The 13,121-nt window shown below is 40.1% G+C and overlaps 1 protein-coding gene across 16 annotated transcripts in view; it reads left to right on the forward strand.

Annotated features, from left to right (window-relative positions):
• The window catches only part of BLOC1S6 (biogenesis of lysosomal organelles complex 1 subunit 6), a 58,257-nt gene extending 46,158 nt beyond the window's left edge, over positions 1-12,099 (forward strand). For 6 of the 16 annotated variants that reach the window (XM_073800915.1, XM_073800913.1, XM_073800914.1 and 3 more), the window contains 5 exons: positions 2,066-2,152; positions 2,860-2,975; positions 9,615-9,663; positions 10,338-10,446; positions 11,494-12,099. In XM_073800915.1, coding sequence (XP_073657016.1) covers positions 2,066-2,152; positions 2,860-2,975; positions 9,615-9,663; positions 10,338-10,446; positions 11,494-11,678 — 546 coding nt within the window. In that variant the 3' untranslated portion in view covers positions 11,679-12,099. Of the gene's footprint in view, positions 1-2,065; positions 2,153-2,859; positions 5,632-9,614 lie in introns of those variants that run through there. The other 10 variants (XM_073800912.1, XR_012330091.1, XR_012330092.1 and 7 more) reach the window with 10 other exon arrangements.
• The last annotated feature ends 1,022 nt before the right edge of the window (positions 12,100-13,121 follow it).

Consider the following 13,121-nt stretch of genomic DNA (forward strand, 5'->3'; position numbering starts at 1 on the left):
TTGTGATAGGAACTTGTGATAGGAAATTGAACTTATATATGAAAGTCTGGAATAGATCTGCTCATAATTAAAGACTAATAAAAGAGAAGTAAAAGTAAGGAACTTTGGAGGTACTATTTTTCCCCTTAAGGAAAGCACATCTCTCTTTATCAAGTACATGGTTTTTAAAATTAGTATTTATTTAATTGTATGGTATTTTCATAATGTCATAACAAATTAACACTGAAATAGACTGTTTGAGGGTCCTTTACATCCCCTTTATATCTTTCAATTTAAGTGACAGTAGTTGAATTTCATCAGAAACTTTATAGCTTTTTGATGAGAGGAACTAATACTCTTTATTTTAGGAAATGGAGAATTAACAGAAATAAGGAACTTGTGGCTACCTTTCTCTTTACCCGGAACATTAGAAATAGCTTAGTTTGCATGATTTTGTGGACTTTCATATATACGTCAAAGAATGGACTTTTCATTGGAAAAATGTGGCTTATTAATGTTTTCCTTTTATAACAATCAGAAACCAAGTCCACCTTCTGTAGTATTAGGCAGAGGCCTGTGGTAGTAAATACAAAGTCTTCTACTCAGTAGTTCTTGATTTGTGAAGGAGGTGGTCTTTGTCTTCTCCATTGAGTTCATGTTGCAGCAGAGCTACATATTTGTTGAATGAATGAACCAAGCATATGTAATACTGACGCTTCCATCTGAAAGGGCAGAAACTAAGTCGCAGAAACTAAGTCTTGCTCTTTTTCCTTCTCTCAGCCCATGAGTGGTGTTTTTTTTATTGTTGTTTTTTGTTTTTTTAATTTTATTTTTGGCTGTGTTGGGTCTTTGTTCCTGTGCGTGGGCTTTCTCTAGTTGTGGCAAGCCGGGGCTACTCTTCATTGCGGTGGCTCCTCTTGTTGCAGAGCATGGGCTCTAGGCGCACGGGCTTCACTAGTTGCAGCACTCAGGCTCAGTAGTTTTGGCTTGCGGGCTCTAGAGCACAAGCTCAATAGTTGTGGCGCATGGGCTTATGCTCCACGGCATGTGGGATCTTCCCGGACCAGGGCTCGAACCCATGTCCCCTGCATTGTCAGGCGGATTCTTAACCACTGTGCCACCAGGGAAGTCACCCAAGAGTGGTTTTGATTGTCATTCAGGAACTGAAAAATAGAAGCCCAGAGAGAGAGAAAGAGGGTCTGTAAGCTCTAGACTTACTCTGACTAGACAGACTCTTACTCTAGACAGACTCTGACTTTACTATAGCTACATTAAGGCTGCTAATCTCTCTACTGGCACTTCTTTCCTTTTTTTTTTTACCGGATCTTCTCTTTCTGTTACCTTCCTTCCTAAGAATGAGGTGTTTCTTTTTCCTTCTCTCCCATCTCTGGGAGAGATGGAAAGTCTATACTTATCACTCCTTGGGAAGAAAAATGTTGTCCTTACAGAGATTGTTGTCCTTGGTCTGACTTCAGAAGCCCAAAGAATATGATCAGACTTGTCCACAGCCTTCTCAGGGCTCTCTGGCCACAACTTGGTTTTTCCTGATGGGCAGACACTTCACTTAAACTGTCCTGTGTACCCTGGCTCAGTCTCTCCCTTGTAAAGGCAGTAGAGAGTGTTTTACTTTTCTTAAATGAAACTGATAGCATTGTTGGATAGTCTTACTAAAATTTGAGAATTATATTGCGTGGTGTTTTTTTTTGAATTTTATTTTATTTATTTTTTTATACAGCAGGTTCTTATTAGTTATCTGTTTTATACATATCAGTGTATATATGTCAGTCCCAATCTCCCAATTATATTGCATGTTTTTAAGGCAAAATGTTATCTGTACAGAATATAAATGTCTATTTTATGTTTAGTAACTTTTAATCAATCTGAACTGAATCAAGTATTCTCAAAAGCCTACTAGTGGTTTAAATTAAATTTGAATCTTGGAATTAAAATATGGAGATAATTAGATCTTCAAAAATTTTGACAAATTTAGGCAGAATGAACTGTAATTTAGGTATTGATTTATTTATCCATTTTGATATTTCAGTCTGTTTTAAATTGACTTTTAAATTTACTTTTCCATCGTAAGTTCACTGAAGCTAAACACTATCATGCCAAGTTGGTGAATATAAGAAAGGAGATGCTGATGCTTCATGAAAAGACATCAAAGTTAAAAGTGAGTTGAAAATTCTTTCACAGTCTTTATAGAAGTAGAGGTTTAATTGTCTGTTTTTCTTCAGTATTCATTTTCTGACTTCTTATATATTCATATGCAATAGGGTACTTAATTCATGGTACATTGTTTTCTTTTAAAACACATTCTTATTAACCCCACTCTGGGCTTTTCTACTAATAGCTGGGCTGGTGGGCTCACATTCTCTGAATATGTCACTGTATTTCTCATTTAATAATAAGAGTTTTGAGTAACAGAACTTTTTTATCAAGGAGACCTTAAATTTCCCAGAACATTTAAAAATTGTGAATCACTGTATTGTCCACCTGTAACTTATACTATACAGCAACTATACTTCAATAAAAAAAAGTTACCCTGAACGAATTTAAAAGTTAAACATGAAATTTATTATTATTTATTGATTACCTTAAATCAAAGCACTATTACTCAAAATTTTTTATTTTTAATTTAATATTTAAAGGTTACTTTCCAGTTACAGTTATTACAAAATATTGGCTATATTCCCCATGTTGTACAATACATCCTTGAGTCTGTCTTACACCCAGTAGTTTGAACCTCCCACTCCCCCACCCCTATATTGTACTCCCCCATAAACCACTAGTTTGTTCTCTAAAACCACTACTACTTTTAAATTAGGCCATAACCTATAAGCCTTTTGCTCTCTTGGTTTTTAAATTTTTTTGACTTAGAAAAGAGCACTTAAACTGCAGCAGAAGAGGCAAAAAGAAGAGTTGGAAAGGGAGCAGCAACGGGAGAAGGAATTTGAAAGAGAAAAGCAGTTAACTGCCAAACCAGCTAAAAGGATGTGAGAAGTTGGATGTTTGTGTCCTTCCTTCCCCTGTTCATGTTCTGGATTTAAGGTGACCCAGTGTAGACTGAAGTTAAGGTAGTGCCTTATACCATTGTGTTATGTTTTGAAATCCTTTTCCCATGAGTGCTGTCTCTCTATCTTCATTTCAGCCATTCAAGAAGCTTTTTTTCCTAAGTAGAAGACATAATATCACTTGGTTTGGATATTTTATATGTAATTTTTCAACTTTGTTTTGCTTTTTAAAATTCATTATTTTGGCCTTAAGTCACTTATAAACTGGAAAATGGTTTAATAGTCTAGACTATAAGTGGTTAAAAATTAGTATGAATTGTTTAGCTTCTTAATAAGTGTGGATTTAAAAGTTTCAGTTTCTCATTTTATGAAATGAATTGCCTTTCTGGCAATACAGCGCTGGGTTTCGGCAGTTGCCTTTTCATTGTTTGGTTGAGAAGAATTGCCAGCTGTTTAATCTCATATGCCACTGGAAAAGAGGTGGTATAAGCCTTTGTGAAGAACATGATAGAAAAGTGTGTACACAGGAAATAGTAGCATCTTAGACATAGGATAGGTGAGCAAGATGCCGTGTAGATTCCACTAACCATATACTATATCTGCTTCCTAGCTTTGTTGTTGCTGTTTTTTCCTTATGCTGCTTCTGGGTTCAAAGTAGATTATATCTATTCCTAAAGTTTGGCAGGGGTGATGTAGCTTTCACACACTCAAAAGTGTTTAAATGTTTATAATTCTTAGTAACAGTCATCACACACTGTGAGATACAGTTGTCAAGCTGATAAGATAATGAACCCAGCTTTCCAAGTGGAAAGTCTTACTGCTAGTTCTAGCTATCCTCTGATTTGTTGTGTGGTCTTAACATGTGGTTACTTTTTCTGTGCTTTTAAAAAAAATTCTTAAGGTAGAATGATACATACCAACTACCCATTTTATAGATAATGACAAGAATGGTGGAAAATTAGTAAATAGCTTCTTCACAAAAGAGGCAGCATGATACCTTTAGTGTTTTCTAGATCCCCCTCCCCCAATATTACATGTAGAAATTTATTATGTGAGGGAAATATTATGAAGTTTCATTGTTTTAAATTGAGAGTGTATTATTCACTGTTTTAGTATTACTTAATATCCATGATGTCCAATCTCTTACATAGAGACTGTACAGATTAGATTACAGATTATGATTAGAATGTGTATCTTTTATAATCTACGTTACATTTGGTAAGCTGGAATCACTCACTACCTCTGATCACATATCAGGCTAACCAATGATGGAGAAGGCATTAGATTTACGTCGAGTGCTAAGAACTGGTCTGTTTAAAGGTTTAAAAAATTTGTTTGAAAACCTTTCCCTTCTTTAGTGAGTGAATTATTATCTCACAGTTCTCTTGGTTTTGACCTTATGTTTAAGAGTATAAATATATTTTATTTTTAAAGGCTATGTGTTGCCCTCAAACACTGGCTAAAACTCCTAGGGCAGGATCATTAGCACTGGCAGGACAGTGTCACCTAAACTGCTGAATGTACTCATTGATAACCTGACAAAGGCTGTGCATTGTTTCTTAGAGTGATTTGTGGTGGCCAACTGCAATGATTGTTTAAAATGCTGGTTCCTGGACACCACTCTCAATCTATTGAAGCAGATCTGTTTGTTTTTCTCTTTTTTTCCTTTTTAAAAAATTTCCTCAAGTGATTCTGATGTACCTTGTAAGTTGAGAACCACTGGTCTAGTCAGAGGTTTCCACACTGGGCTGCATATTAGCACCTGGAAACTTTAAAAAAATATACTCTTGAAGATTTTTACTCATTAGTTCTTAGGTAGGGCCCATGCACATTTTAAAGAGCCCCCCAGATAAGTCCAATGCAAGGAACCACTGGTCTAGACTTTCTAGTGATTTATATTTATAAGGAGTGAAATAGTTTGAAAGCTACCCAGTAACTCTTGGGATTAATCTTATTAAATAAATTCTTAAACTGCTGCTTTTGATATAAAGTCAGATTTAAGACTGAAATAAATAGCAGGCCGGAAATAGGTATAGAATTCTGGTTAATTGAACTTTTGTGACCTATATTTAAATAAATCATGTTTATTGAATGAATGGCAAGGCACATGTACTTTTAGAAATGTATTACTTACATTTTGAAGATTTTTTAAAATGTCAAGAATATATATTAGGATCCACTATTTTTAGGTCAATTGTAAATCAGAAGTACTGTTACTTTGGTAATTAAAATCTAAAACTTTAGCTGTATCTCAGTAGTGTACAAACATATCTTACTGACTAAAACTGAAGAGAACCCTTATAATTAGTCTTGCTGTATTTTTGCACAAAATTATGAATTGGTACTTGAGTTGAAAAAAATTGCCTATGGTGTTTTAGTTGAAAAAAATTGCCTTTGTTTTGAAACTATATCATATATGTACTGAACTAAAGTGATGGGAGTTAATTTTGTATTTACTTTGTAGGAGGTATCATGTAAATATGCAGACGTTGAATGTAGTATGGATTGTGTCCGCAGTGAATTTTTGGGTGGATACAGTTTATAAATATGCCAATTATATACCCTCATATACTTGTCTGATTTTGAGCTTGTAAAATGAGGACTCCTTTTTACACATTTAATAAAGAAAAGAAAGGTCTATGAATTATCCAGTATCATTTATCAAGCACTGGTGTGCACACAGCACTGTACACTTCCCTTTATGTACTTTATTTCAGACATTCCTTTCCTTTGCTTTCCTCTCCTGTCATCTTCCTCTTAATGTTCTCTGTAGGTTGTGTCACAAAATGACTGGTCGGCTCATGAAATCCTTTTCAGAAAGGTGATTGAAAGTGTTACGAAAAGATTCTACCAATAACCCAACTTCATAAAGTTCTTCACTATTTGAGAATAAGAATAATAGCTACTACTTTTGTTTTTTTAATTTATTTTTATTTTATTTATTTTTGGCTGCGTTAGGTCTTTGTTACTATGCATGGGCTTTTCTCTAGTTGTGGCAAGCAGGGGCTACTCTTTGTTGCGGTGCTTGGGCTTCTCACGTTGCAGAGCACAGGCTCTAGGCACGCGGGCTTCAGTAGTTGTGGTTCCCGGGCTCTAGAGCGCAGGCTCAGTAGCTGTGGCGCATGGGCCCAGATGCTCTGCAGCATGTGGAATCTTCCCGGACCAGGGCTCGAACTCGTGTCCCCTGCATAGGCAGACGGATTCTTACCCACTGCGCCACCAGGGAAGTCCCTAAAGCAATGATTCTTAATCATTAAACCTTCAGACCTCACTGTGCACATATTTTTAAAAGTTACTTAGTTTCTGGGCTTTCCTTTTGGATCAAGATAGTTCCTATTTTACATATTTGTTCAGATATTATGCTTGTACAGATGAATCAGATATTTAAGATTTGTTCTATTGATAGCTTATTCACACTGTTTTAGCTCTGCTTGCATGTATGAGGCCAGGTGCCATCTAGTCTTCAGGTTAACATTTGGGTGAAACTAGGTTTATTTTCATAGCCATTAAGAGAGTGAAGGGGAGTAGTCAAGGGAGATGGTTCTAATGACTAGTTTAAAAAGCACTTAAAGCAGAAATTCCAAAGAAATACAACGTGAAGGAAGGGCAGTCAAAGAGAAGATCGGTGAAATTTGGGGTGGGTTGGGGATGGTAATAGAGAAAGAGAAAAGGAAAGGCCAAGTCTGAGGTAGAAGGGAAAGGTGATGTGTCTTTTACATACCTTTAATAAAGGAGGCTTATAGGCTTGTGAAGAATAATAAATTAATAATATCCACCTGTTTTAAGATGAGGTTGCCCCCTACTGTCACTTCATCGTAAACTGAAGAAAAGGTGGTAGCCTGCTGTTCATTCTGGTTTAAATAATGTATATTCCTAAAGTGCTTCAGGAGGCCTGCAGTGCTCAAATTTGGATAAGCGTGTGTGGGTGCTGCTCACTCCTATTCCAGGTTTGACTTTTATTAGGACTTTGGAAAAGAGAGTCAAAAAGTATATTGAACACTTAGTACAAGAGAATAAATACTAAGAAGTAAAAACATACATGTATATAGACCTGAAGTTTCCTGGCCTCTGCTTTGATCATAAACCTTTAAATTTTAAAGGATGTAGAACCTTCGTAATATAGTGGTTAGGATTGTGGACCTGAAGTCAGACTGCTGTGGTTTATATTCCTGCTTGATTTTTAGGGCCTTGGACTTGCTTAAACCCTGGGTACCTTTCAGTTTCCTAAACTGTAAAGGTGGGATAGGTGTTTCTGGCTTCATAAGGTTATTATGAGGTTTTATGATATCCATATAAAAGCCCGTAACAAAATAGGAAGAGCTCAAGAAATGTTGGGTGTTATATCATGGTATCTTGAAGTCACATATTCACATGTGGGGATGGTGCTTATTTTGCCCCTTTGTGCATGCCTGTTTTTGTTCACAGGATTTCCCCTAGGATCCTTGGTTCTTTAATATCTTCCTGTTAGACACCTATTTGTTCTTTGCAACTCAAATGTCTCTTCCTTATGGTTTTTCAAACCACTTCCCAAAGAATTTTTTTCTTGTGTTCTATAGTACTTAATACATTTGCCTTAGCATTTACAGTATTGTTATGTGTTCACATGTCTCTCAAGATCGAGGATATTTCTTAGTCATTTCTGTTCCATGGTGCAGTAGTGCCTGGCCTATAGTTATTAATCAGGGTTCTCCAGAGAAACAGAATGAATGTGTGTGTGTGTGTGTGTGTGTGTGTATGTGTGTGTGTCTGTGTGTGGAGAGAGAGAGAGAGAGGTAGAGGTAGAGGTAGAGACGTAGAGACGTAGAGACAGAGATATTTATTTTAAGGAATTGGCTTATATGATCGTGGGAGCTGGCAATTGCAAAATCTGCAGGGCAGGCCAGCAGGCTGGGGACGCAGGGAAGAGTTGATGTTGCAGCTTGAGTTCAAAGGCAGTATGGAGGCAGAATTCCCTCTTTCTCAGGGGGAATTTTCTTAGTCTTTTTCTTAAGACTTTCAGTTCATTGGTTGAGGTCCACTCACATTATGGAGGGTAATCTTAAAGTCTGCTGATTTAAATGTTAGTCTCATCTAAAAAATGCCTTCACAGCAACATCTAGACTGATATTTGCCCAAATATCTAGGTACCATGGTCTAGCCAAGTTGTCACATAAAATTAGCCATCATGATTGAGACTGAATTGAATCTAGTAAGAGAAATAAACAGATATTAAAAATAGCTATAATAAAAACCTGGATTACATAAATGCCAAATAGGGACTATTAAAATAAAAAGATTAAGTTCCTGAAATTGAAACATGGCTTGGGAGTCTGTAATCCTTGGATAACCTGAGCCACTGCTTCCATCCCTGATTACATACTCAATTAGACTAAAAAAAAAAAAAAAAAAGATAGTCCCAAGATCTTGGGAATAAACAGAGCTCAGGGATAATATGTGTACGGGACTGCAGCAAAATAGATGCTACATCAATTGTAGCTTTATACCTTCTATATTAATTAGGGGCTGTTCAGTTTTCTTAAAAATGGCTTCTAGGAAGAGGTGGGCAGTTTTAGAGCAGGCTCAACAGATGAGCACATCTTAAAATTAAAACCTGATGAGGCACAGAAGGGACAATGCTGCCATCTTGTGGTACTCTGCTCCCCTAGTCAACAAATTCTGTATCGTCTCAACTAGTTTGATGAAGTTTGGCCTAAGCGTTTTCAACTATAGTGTTTTTGGTAAGTCAGGGTTTTCTGTATGGTCTGAGTGAGATGTTTGAAAGTGATCTGTGAAACATCAGGTTTAAAACTACATTTTTCTAACTTTTTGAATCTTTTAGTTTGATGTTAGGCTTGACGGTCGTCCCCCGCCCCCCTCCACCGCCCTTCTCCCATCGTCTATCATCATCCACCATGCTCAGAATACTTTTCTAAGAAAAACATTCCAGGCCAAAGATCTTGCTGTGGGCAAAGTTCTCAGGAGTTCTGTGCTTTTATTCACCTGACTGTCCCCATTGGGCCTTTGCTGATAGGATCTGGGGTTAACACGTGGCCCAAGGGCAGCCAACCCATGGGCTCAGTGGTGGAATAATTAGCCTGGCAGGAAAAACTCTGCCTAGATGGGGACGTAGAGTATCTCATTGCCCTAGTCGGTTACTGTCTTGGGAATATGTATTAGAATACTCGGAGAGAATCAGGCCTTTAGTAATTGAAGGAGAAATTGAGAAGACACACGGAAGCAGACAGAACAGCTGAGTGTTATGTGGGGAGGAGTAGGGATCCATGAACTTCTACTTCTGAAAGGGGACAAGGTCATAGATCCCTCAAAATATCTTGGATCCCGAGCTATTTTCCTGTATAAGGCTCTGTGTGACCTGGGTGCTGGGCTTTTCTTAGGTCCCTATGGGATTTAATTACTGGGCTAAGATTCCTGTTTTCCACAGTACCACCCTCCCATCCCCTACTTCCCTTATTTATGAGATAACCTTAACAATTCTTTATTTATTGCAACTTTAAGCATCTAGCGTTGCCATTTAGTTTCCCTAGCATGTTATATCTTTCAAAGTGTTTTAGTGTGCACTATCTAATTTAATAATAAGGATGCTATTTAGGAGATTATGTGTTTCCATGCCTGCTAATCCAGGAGTTCAAGGAAGAAGATAACACTGACCAGCACACTGACCAGCACCCAGGTAGGAGCAGTGCTGCTGCCAGCCACACACCTACTCTCATTGCTTGCTGGGGTTTTTCCCTTGTATTATCCAGTTTCTTAGAGTGTTCTCATCTCTGGCTGGATTTCTAATCCCACATCTACTTCCAGCTCATTCCCAAGCCTAAAGTTCAGAGCCCTAGCTCTGTTGAGCATCTGTTATATGCCAGGTGCTTTATACACGACGTCTCATAACAACAACTTTAGCAGTTACCACCCTAACACCATATCCTTATCAGCATTTTATAGATGAGGACACTTTACAGATGAGGACAGCTGAGACACATTGAGTCTGATAACTGCCCAGATCACACAGCTGCAAGTGGTGGAGCTGAATTTGATTCTGGGAGAAACCCAAAACTACCCCGTTGCTGGGGAGTTTTCTTGGGCTAGAGACCCTAGGACCAGAGATAGAAATAGGCTTGGGAGTTTTACTTTAAATCTTTCTCTACAGCTATACCAGTGATAGGGAATTATGTGGACAAACCATCTGCTAATTTGTTTAATCCAGTCTGATAATATTGGAAGAAGTGGAGGAAGCATGGGTTTCCCTGTTAGGAGAGCCTGGTAGGAAGAATGCACAGAACTCTTCTTTGATTTTCCTGCAAGGCTGTTTTAATTTTAGACTGACTCTGAAGCTCCACATTTCTGCAATAGAAACAAGCAACGGTGAGACTGCACCTGGGTGAGATGCGGCTCAGGAGCCTTCCCTTGAGATGCTGCTACTGCTGGAGTAGACGGAAGAAGGGCAGAGCTGCTGGGAGAAGTGAGTGACTCCAGAAGGGCCAGGACATTCCCATTACAGCTGTTTTGAGACATTCACCACCACCACCACCACCTCAAGCAAGCATGGATGTTGCCTTGCTCAGCCTGCATTTCTGGGTCTTCATTTCTGCCCACTCGGCTCCATCTCTTTTTGCACTTTTATGGCTTTGGGGGAAGAACACAGGACGAGAAGCCAGATTTCCTCACTGGAGGCCCCTGAGCAGTTCAGTTTCCCTCAGGGGTAAACATGCAGACAGGAGGTGATCCCTAAGACTCTTCTGGCATTAACATTATGAGACACCTTGTATCCCATGGCTCTCAAGGAATGTTGGCTTATGGGCTGTTGCTTCACCAGTCCATCTGCTTGGTGCAGTGGCAGCATCCAGGCAAAAGCACTCATCTCAGATGACATTTTTGTAGCCTTTAACTACCTCACAGCCTGGGCCTCAGAAGAATCCTAAGGTCCGTGAATTTACCCTCGCACAATGAGGGAGCTGGGAAGAGATCGCTTCTGAATGAGGGCAGATGTACCTTTCCTGTCTGGATTGAAAGAATAATGGCGAGGAGAGAGGAGGAGAGGCACACATGAGACACCTTGCCTCTCTGCAGTCCATCCCGGAGCCTCTTATTCTCCTGATTCACCCTCCTTTCCTAAGAGAGGTGTCGTTCTGAGCAGCAGCTTGTGCCCCCTTAGAAGTTAGACCTGTTATTAAGGATGCAGACTGGCATGTAAATCAGGCTTTGACACACCCACCCTAATCTTCATTCTGTGCTCCTGCTGTCACCGTGAGACTATGTCTCACACACCTCTAACTAGTGGACCATAGCTGACCAAGGGCTCTGGCCACAGTGCTCTGAGGCCCCCCCCTGCATTTGTACTGAGGCACGCTTTCTCCAGGCTGCCTCCAGCCAATGGTCCGCTCCCTGGGAGACATGGGACTTCTGTGATGTCAGCTTTGGCTCAGGGACTCCCCATTGGCTTTGATGAAATTCTGCTTAGCAGTTTAGGATGCTTCTCCCCAACCTCTGCTTCTCTCCTTCACTCCAGCAGACAGTCCAGGAAGGAATAAAGAGGCTGAGGAAAGTGGACATGCTGGAAGGGCTCTATTATGTAAGCCAAAAGACCCACCAGAGGATGCATCCCTTGAGAGGACACACCAGTCACCAAGCTATCAAAGTGTACTGATGAGAGGGGCACCAACATCACTAAGAAGTTCTGGAGGCTGGGGATGATGGAAGGACAGACGGTTACAAACTGAGCTTGTTAGCATCTATGGGGTTCATAGAGGCCAAGAGGTGGCACTTAGCTGCCAGAAGCCAGGAGGCCATAATTACCTCCCTCACCAAAAGGCAAGGCCAGAGGGCAATCAGTGGGCTTTGCCAGCAGGGGGTTGTGGAGATGGCTAATGGGACACCGTGTCGATTTTGCACCTAGGGGCAAAATAGGCAGACAGTTGACAAGATGCTTAGCATCTGTAACGGGGTCAGCAAACTTTTTAGGTAAAGGGCCAGAGAGTAAATATTTTAGGCTTTGAAGGTCACATGGTCTGTGTCACAGCTGCTCCACTCAGCTGTTTATAGCACAAAAGCAGCCATAAATAATATGTGAACAAATGTATGTGGCTGTCTTTCAATAAAACTTTGTTTACAAGAACAGGTGGTTGTCTCGATTTGGCCCGTGGGGCCATGTTTGCTGATCTTTCATCTATTTAAAAAAAAAAACCCCAAAACACGGGAGTTCCCTGGTGTTCTACCGATTAGGAATTGGTGCTTTCACTGCTGTGACCTAGGTTCAATCCCTGGTTGGGGAACTGAGATTCCACAAGCTGTGTGGTGTGCGCCCCAAAAACAAAAACAAAAACAAAAACACACAACAAAATTGGAGCAAGAGGCTGAGAGCAGTCACTTTAAGAAAAAGTCATGATCTCTTGCTCAGTTCTCAGACTTGAGTCAGTTTTCAGATCTGGAACCCATTGACTGAAGAAGTGGCTGAAGGACGGACCCTGCAACACTGTGGCAAGTATATACTGTGGCGATTCCTCCAGTCTTTCCTCAAAAGAATCTACCTATGGCCATTTACTTGGGTTATTGGACAAAGGTTCTGAGCTGACACTGATACCTAGAGACCCAAAGGAGCATCCTGGCTCTCCTGTTGGATTGGGGGCCTATGAGGACCAGGTGAAAAGTGAGGTCCTGGGTAAAGTCCAGCTTACAGTGGGCCCACTGGATCCACAGATCCATGTAGTGGTCACACTGTATCTTTTCCCACCACTGACCCCTCCAACACCGTGGGGGTCAGCTGGCAGGGCTACCTGCACTGCGCTTCGACCTGTTGCAACACCCTTACCTGCTCCGGCCCCACTCAACACTGTGTCGCTCAGTATGTGGGCCAGAGAAATATCCCTGGGGAACACAAAGAGGTCTGTAAGACAGTGTGCTTCCTTCTTTGTGACATGGTTGTAAGATGCAGCAATTTGTCTTCTGCTTTAGAAAGGGCTATCCCAGAATACCCTTGACCAGTAGACTTCTGAAAACGTCATTGAAATGGTCTGTTTCTGACTCTCCATAGGGTTTATGTCCCATCCTCTGAAGCACAAGCATCTTACTGACTGTAGCATTCTAGCCTCTTCTTGCTTGTCCTGTCCAATCAGGGAAGTCATCAGTGTAATGGATCAG

This window comes from Tursiops truncatus, chromosome 2 (assembly GCF_011762595.2).
Source record: "Tursiops truncatus isolate mTurTru1 chromosome 2, mTurTru1.mat.Y, whole genome shotgun sequence".
Lineage (NCBI taxonomy): Eukaryota > Metazoa > Chordata > Mammalia > Artiodactyla > Delphinidae > Tursiops > Tursiops truncatus.